The sequence below is a fragment of the Melanotaenia boesemani genome, chromosome 21 (assembly GCF_017639745.1).
Source record: "Melanotaenia boesemani isolate fMelBoe1 chromosome 21, fMelBoe1.pri, whole genome shotgun sequence".
Classification (NCBI taxonomy): Eukaryota; Metazoa; Chordata; class Actinopteri; order Atheriniformes; family Melanotaeniidae; genus Melanotaenia; species Melanotaenia boesemani.
In genome coordinates, this window is record NC_055702.1 from 4,384,391 (window position 1) to 4,394,219 (window position 9,829).

General features: G+C 39.5%; 1 protein-coding gene across 2 annotated transcripts; it reads right to left on the reverse strand.

Annotated features, from left to right (window-relative positions):
* Positions 1–956: 956 nt before the first annotated feature.
* arf2b (ADP-ribosylation factor 2b) lies at positions 957–7,344 on the reverse strand. 2 transcript variants are annotated; one of them, XM_041973503.1, is made up of 5 exons: positions 7,226–7,344; positions 5,166–5,323; positions 4,578–4,688; positions 3,131–3,255; positions 957–2,790 (listed from the first exon to the last, which is right to left on the reverse strand). In XM_041973503.1, the coding sequence occupies exons 2-5, from the start codon at positions 5,311–5,313 to the stop codon at positions 2,629–2,631; spliced, it is 546 nt and encodes a 181-aa protein (XP_041829437.1). In that variant the 5' UTR covers positions 5,314–5,323; positions 7,226–7,344; the 3' UTR covers positions 957–2,628. The 2 variants fall into 2 exon arrangements, with proteins under 2 accessions (XP_041829437.1, XP_041829438.1); XM_041973504.1 differs by lacking the exon at positions 7,226–7,344 and adding an exon at positions 6,978–7,061.
* Positions 7,345–9,829: the final 2,485 nt, after the last annotated feature.

The following is a 9,829-nucleotide window of genomic DNA, read 5'->3' on the forward strand; positions in this document are numbered from 1 at the left end:
ACATTGTCGCATAAATTAAGCAGAAAAGATAAAGAAAACTAAAGTTATTCATTTTTACGCTTTGCTTGTACCAGATAAACATCAGGTTCTAATAGTAATGATGAAAATCAGTCATACAGCCGCTGAAACTGCTTCTTTAAAGGTGAGCTGCTGTCTCCACCTAGAGGTTACATCTGGATGGAAACAGGTTTTTCTTCCGTCCTCTCGAGTGTTCGTTATTTTCAAGTTAAACCAGAGTTTCAGTTTGAGTCACATTTAGGCTCCTCTTGTTTCCTGGTAAATGTTTAAGAGCTTCATTTCTAATGAAGTTATAAGGAAATATAACTGATCTTAAGAAATAAAAAGAAACTATACACCTGAGATGTAACTTCTGATCAAACACTGATGGAGCGTCAACATTTCTCGTGTTGCCACCACATGAATATAAAGAACTGACTCGACCTGCAGATTCACCAAGTCACATTTAAATCCAGTTTTATTATCTTTAACATAAAATGTCATCGAGCCAGAACCAGGACAAAACAAGTTATACGAGTTTAGATTTTACTTCTGCTCAATAATCATGATTTTTTTTGTCATTTATCTCTTTAACTGCCTGCAGTTTTATTCAGTGACAATAATGAATTTTATTAAAAATTTATGGAAGTAAACCTGTCTGAGCCATCTCTACCACTTGAATTGGGCATGTAATACCATAAGTATTTGTAATCCTATTAATGTCTAATTATTCTAAATTTCATTGCCGATGTGAAACACCTTTACCGTTACACTTTATTAGTTTGGGACATGAATAGATAAGGAAATGGCTTTCAGATGTCTAAATTTAGACCTTTGTTTTCTAACACCCTTCAGAAAATTTTAAAAATCTTTCTGACTGCAGAGAAGCAAACAATGCAAATGATATCAGAGCTCAACAGGCTGAGGAAGGAAAATTCAACAAGTCTCTCCAGCAGCTGTTGGATCAAATCATGTTTATTAATGTGTTCAGGAAATCCCCACGGAAACAGTTTACAGGGGAACTTACAGATTTACAATCATTCTTGACAGAAGTGCCAGCTTAACCCCCCCATGGTTCAACACTGAGGACGCCTGCTGAAACTCAGGACCAGGTAACTACACACCCATTCCCCTCGACAGGTCTCCAACCAAGTCCTTCCAGCTCGCCCCCAGAACTTGGTGGTCTTCTCGGTCACTAAGTATGCAGCGCTACAATGACAAGAAGTAGCCTGTAAAACACCCAGACATGCTAACCTTTTTTCTTTTCCCTCCTTTTCTTCTCGTCTGGACAGTTCACAGTTTAAGAGCCTTCATATTTGGTGCCCATTCTTCATCCCAACCACAAAAACCTCACAGCTGGATGCTTTTCAGATTTTAATGTACACCTGCCAACCGTTGGTGAGTGAAAATAAAACTCGTCGAAATCAGTTCAGGCCCTCGAAGATGCTCTTACTACTTCCATGTACAGGATTTGTCACACTGCTCGATGCATTTGGTTCAGCAGTCAAAGTACAAGTAGAAATGCTAAAACTAGTTACAGAAACAAAAAATAAACCCACATGTAACGTCTCATGTGAAGCTCGAGAATGTATCAGGACACCGGCTGATGTTTGACATACAGTAGGAACACTGTCAGAATGATTCAGTACACTGAAGGTCATCTCAAAAATATCCAATTTAATCCCGGGAATTAAAGGCCAGCAACCAAAAGACCTGGAAGAGACGAGAACTGCATACACACACTCGCAGGTTCTAATTTTAATTCTTCGTTTTGACGATTGTTGGCTTGCCTTGTGCTTCGTGATCTCAGAGTCGGGGAGGAAGGTAGTGTTCACTGCAGAACCATTTCTAAGAATAATCTGCTATATTCCAATATAATAATAATAAAACAAACAGCATGATTTTCAAATGACAGCAGAATGACCGAGGATGGGATTTTTTTTTCTTTTCTGCTTTTTGATTTGCTTTGACCTGATACAGGTTAAGATGCAATTTACTGAATCTCTTACTGGTGGGTTTGAGGTCTCAAAATCTAAGCAGTTAAAATGAACATCTAGCATTCAGTCTATACTGGGCGACCTTTTCTAGTTAACGTATATACTAAAGGGAGGAGGGAGAGCTTGCACCCTTGCTCTTTCTTTGCCGTATGAAAACCATGCTTCCTCTGGGGAGTAAGGGTGGGGAGAAGGGGGCCGTGCAAGACTGAGAGTGGGGGTAGGCTGAGCGGGGCAGAGGCTGAGTTTGGTGGATGGAGAAGGGGCTTGAAAACCAGACTGCTGATTCCACAGGAGGTGTGTAAAAGGCACGCCAGGGTTACTCCCAATCCCAGCCAACACACACAGAGACGCCTTCACACCCACACACACTCGCTGAACACACAAGGTACTCACTCACATGCGCACACACATACACGCCCGCGCACACACAAGCAGCACAGGCTAGAGCCCCGAGAGTACTGACGAGGGGAGAAAACAGGAAGAGGGAATGAAGGAAGGTCTCGAAAGTAAAGAGCTGGGGCAGGGAGCCGGGCAGATGGGGGAGCGGTGGGGCCTGGGTCCGGTGCTGCCGCTGTGTTGAAACAGAAAAAAATAAACAACAAACAAAAAAATAAATCAAAACGGGTGGAATGGATCATTTCTGGTTCTTCAGCTGGTTGGAGAGCCAGTCCAGGCCCTCGTACAAGCCGTCCCCGCTGGTGGCGCAGGTGGCCTGGATGTACCAGCTGCGCTGGCGGAGGGCGTGTAGGCCCAGCTTGTCTGTGATCTCTGCAGCATTCATAGCGTTGGGGAGATCCTGAGAGGAGAACATGCAGTGAGTACTGATGCAGGTTGTTACGCTCATGTTACCCTTTTTGGGTTTAATATGGCTTTTTAACATTTGTATTATTTTCCTATTCCATCATCATAAAGCCAATTTAAATATTGCTTCCATAGATATTTCCCTTTATCTGCTGTTGATGGATAAAAAACTGCCATGTTGCTGAGAAGTGCAGGACAAATAAACGACACATTTACACATAACGCAAAACAAATGAGCTTTATCGGTTTCGTTTTTCAGACAAAAGGTCGCCTGTCTTGGTTTTAAAGCTCAAATTACATGAGAAGATGCTCTGGGAAAAAAGCTGAGATCTCACCTGTTTATTTGCAAAAACAAGCAGCACAGCGTCTCTCAGTTCGTCCTCAGCGAGCATTCTGGACAGCTCCTCTCTCGCCTCGTTCACTCTCTCCCTGTCGTTGCTGTCCACCACAAAAATAAGCCCTAAAAACAAACACAGCTATTATTTATAACTCTGCTAATGATTGTAAATGATTATGTCAATATTTATTTATTAAATAAAACAACACAACTCAGCCATCAGGTCAGTGCAGCAGAATGAAGCTACAAAGATTTAATTACTCTCCCTGACTTGGCCACTACGAGTCCAACTGAACACAAAAGCTGATACGCACTGAAGTCATGTATTTAATAATTCAGAACAGATGAATTTCTTACGTAAGGTTGTCAAGTTCAAGCTGCAATACGGCATTAAAAAGCCCAATCTCGAGCAGCGACAGTCTTTCTGCTTTGTGTCATTCAGATTCGGACAGCACTTCAAGGCTTAAAGTGTTATTTTGGGATAAATGGACACTGAAACCAACAGTGACCAACGAGTCACCAGCTGGATTTCCTGTTGCTGGGAGTGTCTAGACAAACACTTAAACATAACACCAAAAATGTTTAAGTGATAACCAGTGTGTGTAATCTATGCCGGCCCGTCACAGAAGAGTAAGATGGTCTATAGCATTCAACAAAAGAAACTGAAAAACAGGAATGAAAATGTAAACAAAGCAGTGTTAGCTTTGTATGACACCGCTGTCATATGTCCACCCAAACATCCAGTTTGAAGAGAATTTGAGGACATGGTTAGTGAGAACTTGGTTGCAGAATCCGTCTGTTTGTTGTGGAAAAACAGAGGAAGAGGCCAACACAAAAAACTGCTCTAAGTGGGTGAAATCAGGTGGATCTGTCAGTGAACTGCTGAATCAACTGGGTCCAGCAGGTCATTACACCACAAAAAAAAGAGAAGTGAGACAGACTTTCACAGATGCCCCAGACGTTCGTGAGTGATTGTTAGGTTGGTGTATGGGGCCTTAAGCCAAAAGTGCTACTGGGATATTCAGGCTTTTGTCAATAAAGGGTTGGGCCACTTCCTGATGTGTGTGTGTGTGTGTGTCAGCATGTTAAGGAAATGTTTTACCTTGGAGGTTTTTTAATGTTAAATCAAGAAGTTTCTTTATCCTTTGCTTTCTGTTAAATCCCAGACCACCAAAATAAAACATAAAAACATGAATACTGAAACCAATAGTGTATTTAAAACAGTCATTTCTACAGGTTGCAAAGAGACCTAGAGATGAGTACAAAGGAATAATATTTCAGCGAAGGAGTCACACAACATGCCTTTGGAGAATTAAACAATGGCATATGAGTCACTGACAAGCCATTCACTGGGTTTAAGATCATCTTTTATGCACTAATGAGACCATCTATGGGCAGTGATGTATACCGATGCCACTGCCAGCTCAGATAAAGTCACCCCTCACCTTGAGTGTTCTGGAAGTAGTGGCGCCACAGCGGCCTGATTTTGTCCTGACCGCCCACATCCCACACTGTGAAGCTAATGTTCTTGTATTCTACTGTTTCAACATTAAAACCTGCACAGAAGAGGAGAAACATTAGTAAATCTGAAAAAAAAACTTTCATAGCAAGAACATGTGGAGAAAATCGGAACAATTTAAATTTAAAAATACAACACTGCAAGAAGCTTAGCATCATTATAAATTCAACTTAAACCTTATTCAAGTTTACTGAAGTTCCAGTTCAGTGTAACCGTTTCACGAGTATGCATCAAATGTAGGTATTGATCTTCAAACAAACAAACAACAGGATGTTTCCTAATTTTCCATGATGACATTTCCTGGTCTGAAGCTTAAGTTGTACTATGTTTGGTTTTTTGTCATGTTGTCAAAGCAATGTTTAGGAAGCATTAAAAAAATTAAAGAGGGATAAAAAGGTTGAGAAAAACATCATTCTATCATAAAAAAAAAAAAAAAAAAAACACAGAAACCCTGACACATCAGAGGGAAAGTAACAGAAATGCTCATCTCATTAAGATATAAAAACATTCATACCAATGGTGGGAATAGTGGTGACTATCTCTCCAAGCTTCAGTTTATATAGGATAGTTGTTTTTCCAGCAGCATCAAGCCCGACCATGAGAATTCTCATCTCTTTTTTGCCAAACAGGCCCTTGAATAAGTTTGCGAATACATTCCCCATGGTGACGAAGCTGTAAATGAAGCAAACTGTTGAGTGTAATGTCCTCAGTCTAGCACATACCAAAAGGAAAGGAGGAAATACAATTAAAATTATCTTCAAGGAAACAAAACTACCACTGAACAGGATATTTTATTTCACGTCAGCTGCATATGCCTTCTGCAATCAGCTGCATTTACAGGGTAAAAAAACATCAATGAAAGTATGGAGGTGCACATGTATGATATTTGAACTAATACTAATTAGTATAACTCATTAAAAATAAAATTTCCTCATGTTACATATTGCGAAATACAAATCGTAACATTATAAAAGAGGGAACTATAACAAAGTAACTGCTTAAGTGGATTCAAAAAGAAAGTAATAGTCATGTAATGACTGAGAAGGGTTTTGTAGGAAAAGGAAGCCGCATCAAGAGAAAAAAAAGATTCAAAAGTAATGATTTTCTACTGAGGAGTTTTGAGAGCCATCCTTTGTTCAACTTCAGTCCTAAATGACTTGAAAGACAAAAACAAAAGCAGGTGGGTACTGAAACAGTCCCTGTGAAGAGACTGAGGAGGGAAAATTAGGGGTGAAAAACTTTTGCCTCACTAAAACCTCACTGCATTCATGTTCTCTCTTCTTCAGATCCAGACTTATCTGAGAGATCTACTAGTTTTACTTATCTCACTCATGGTATACAGTTCTGTGGTGGTGATATAAATGATCACACAAATCACTGACAACATCAAGGCCCAATTAACACAGCAACTAATCCTGGGGACATGATTTCCTTTCACGTGCATAAACATCCTTATCCTTTGAGCTTTTCCCTTATCTTTGCCAACTTACAGTGCACAAAAAGTTTATTTCAATAGCAACGACGATTTAAAAAAAATAACTAATGGAAAAAAATGTGTCCATGAACCTTTATATCATATATGACTATCTCAGACTTCTGAGAGTTAGTCACGTAGAATGAGGACCATTTAAGTTTCCATTTGAGCCAAGAAGAACAAAAAAGAAAAAAGGAATTTTGAATAAATATGCCCCACTTTACAATACACGTCTCCCTGATATTATTACACATGCGCAGATCAAATTTACTTGCAATTTATTATCTTAACATAAATTTTTGGTTAAAGACAACATTTATGGCTTTTCCAAAGAGCAACCCCGACGTTAAATCGAATTTACCTTAAAACGATACAAATATTAAGTCCCCATCAATTATTCAAAACTCTTTACTGACCAGCTGAAAACTGTATCCTGCAGCAGGTACTTCGTTCAGCCGGATAAGCCGTAGGGCTAACTGATTACCCGATAAGAGAGGCCTGTTCCAGCTGGAAAACTGTCTTAGCGGCGGGGATAGCGTTGCCAACACACACCTCGACCTCAGACAGAGTCCGTCAATTCAGCTAAATTAAAAAGTCTGTTTTTGAGGGCAAAATTCAAACGAAAATACTGAATGCTCAAAAAAAGTCTAATGGTGACGGTTTTAGCTGTTACCATCACTCGAAACTGGTTACTGTTAGCTTCTGTAAGGGCGGATGCTTCGGCTAGCTAGTTAGCTTGCTAGCCTACGGGAGCTAGCTGCTAGCGGACTACACAATTCGTTTACGATCTTAAGAGAAGCGCTGTTTGCAAGACACGGCGACACTTTATGAAGACATAAGACGCCGACATACGATAACAACCGTCGAGGGAACCGAAGCCCGGCACGGTGTAACACCGGCAGTGATAGATCTGTGATCTTCGGTTACAGGAACTCTTAGTCGCGAGCTAGCCGCCGTTAGCTGCCGCGTCACAGTAAAGAGAGAACACCGTGACGTCATGTTAAACCCCATTTAAATCGAGCAGTTAGAGCAGAGCGACAATCATCACACACAATGTAAGACTAAATGAGAAAAATAAACGCGTTTCAGTGGGTTATTACCTCTAGAAAAAACAGCTTCTTGTTCTTTCCGTTATCTTTCACTGTCACTCCAAAATGGCGTCTTGCGCAACCAGGGAGACACCGGCGTTCGGGCACTTCCCACTATGAAGCTGCGACCAATCACAGTGCATATGGTGTAACTGATAACCCGCCCCGGTCACCCAGGAGTCCAATCAGCGCCCCAACAGTTCCGTGTGTGTGCATAGTGCACAAAATGTCGAGGAAGTGATCCGTACACAAGTTATTCAAGTTTCAGACAGGTTCTCGTGGAAGTTGATGATATGACGTTGATGACTGGCCAGAGTTTAACACTGGCTCTTCTGGTGCAGATGATTTCTTATTTATGAGCTCTAAGCTTTATATACAACAATAGCTGCTTAGGTTACTAAAAAACAAACAAACGAACAAAAAAAAAAACAGCCCTTTCAGGCTGAGTTTGTAGGATCTGAGGTTAGGAGGCCCCCAGAGGGAACTGTTAATATTTGCTTAAAACCACACACCTTGGTTAAAAAGTAAGAAAGCAATAACAGAAGATTGAAAACTGATTAAAAAAAAAAAAAGACCCAACAACCATGCAGATAGACAAAATGAATCAAGGTCGATGTACTAATGAGACGGGAATTATAGATGGAAAAGAACAAAAACACAAAACGTCTGATGTGATGGCATATTTGTTTATGAGCTTGGTTAAAAGACAAAAACTATCAAAATGAACTATTTCCATGGATTTGAGCTAATCAAAAACAGGAGATAAAACAATAACCAGAAAATGGCTCCAGTAATCATTGTGAGATCACCATTTAAAACTAATTATCAACAAAGTGATATAAAGCTTCCCTGCCACCCTTCATTGGACGAAGCGGTATAAATAATGGATGGATAGACAACAGCAGCATTCCCAAACTGAACAACACATAAAATGACAACAAAGATTGCTTATGTTTTTGTTGTCTCTTTACAATTTGATCTTTCTGCTTCTGGTTAGTTGGCACCCTACCCTACCCCTCACCTAGCCGCTGGGAGAGACTCCAGCCTCCCTGCAACCCTGCACTTGGACCGTAAGAGGTTAAACAGTTGCTGGGCAGATGCTTCTGCTTATGTTTGACATATTGTATGTTTTACTAATTTTATTATTATTTTGCTTCAATTTTTACATTTATTTGAGTCCATTTGTGGCCTATTTGAGTTTTGAGTGTTTTTTTTTTTATTTTGCAATTCTATGTAATCATAAGTTAGTCTCATGCTGTCATTGCTGTTTCAGTTTCAAATAAGAAATGTTAACAGGATACTCTGATAATTCTTAGGGTCCCTGAGCCTGCTTTCAAATAGCAAGTATATGGGAGTATTGTGGAGTGCAACTTGTCTACTTAAGGGCCCCAGTTTGGTTTAATCCACCCTTCCTTATAGGACCTCAGACCATAGATGGCCCCAAAAAGCAAACATTAACTTTTCATTTGGTCCTTGCAAATCTGACATTTGTATTCCTAAAGTTTATCTCACTCTCTTCTCTTAAAGAGACACTGCGTTGCAGCTGTAAACCTCCAATGTAAGATGTGCTTCTTAGTTTTAAATATGTCTGCCATCCTTCTGTGAAGGCCATGCTCACACATTTTAATGTTTTTATTTATCAATAATGCAAAGATATTTAGTTTATTTTTAAGTTACAAAAAGAATGTGTGAGCAAACACACAAGAGATGCAAATGGTAATTTTCTTTCACTGATCCTTGGATCATTAATCACTAATGAGGCTGGTATTCTGTGTAGCAGCAGCAGCAGGTGGCTCTGGGCTCGTGTGCATTAAGTATGACTTTGTTTGCTAAGGGAGGAGCTGCCTGTACAGCTCTGTTAGCGTGGACGTGAACCACGGGGCCTTTGCACCATCTGCATGAAGAATACATTTTTATCATATTGTATATTAAAAATAGGCAAAACAACAACAAATAATAGAAATAAATAGATAAAATAAAAAGTTGCTTATATTTAAAAGATGCAGAGACTGATCAACTTATGAATAAAAACATTTAATTAAGAATATAAATACATGAATGAACAAAAAGACAAATATAATAAGAAATAGAAGGACAAATACATATATAAACTACATAATTTTTATGCTTTTTTCTATTGATTAAATATTCCTACATTTAAAAATTAAATTCTCTTTGTATTTCCTCCCTGATTGCCTTATTTTTCACATTAATGAATCAATTTGAATACATCGTTCCTTTAAAAAATGGATCACTCTATAGAAATGAGCATAATGTAGTATAATTGTTAGTTCCAGAGAGGCTGGATGTCATGTTTCTGTAACAGCAGATCTCTTTGGGTTTCACCATCATCATCTGGAGTTTAAAACAAAAGACATCCAGTGAGCAGTAGTTCTGCTGATGAGAGAGGTCAGAGGTCACCTGACAAAGAGGCTGTTGTCCCTCAAATAACTTCTCTTCAAAGGTACTGATCAGACATGGAAAGAAACCCGGAACGCACAATGTGCCCAACTTTGTGCCAACAGCAAGAAGCCAAATTAGGTTTTATTTGAATTCTAAAGAGCAGGATTCAGAGGCTGCATTTATCAAAGTGATGGCTGGAAAATCCTGACCTGA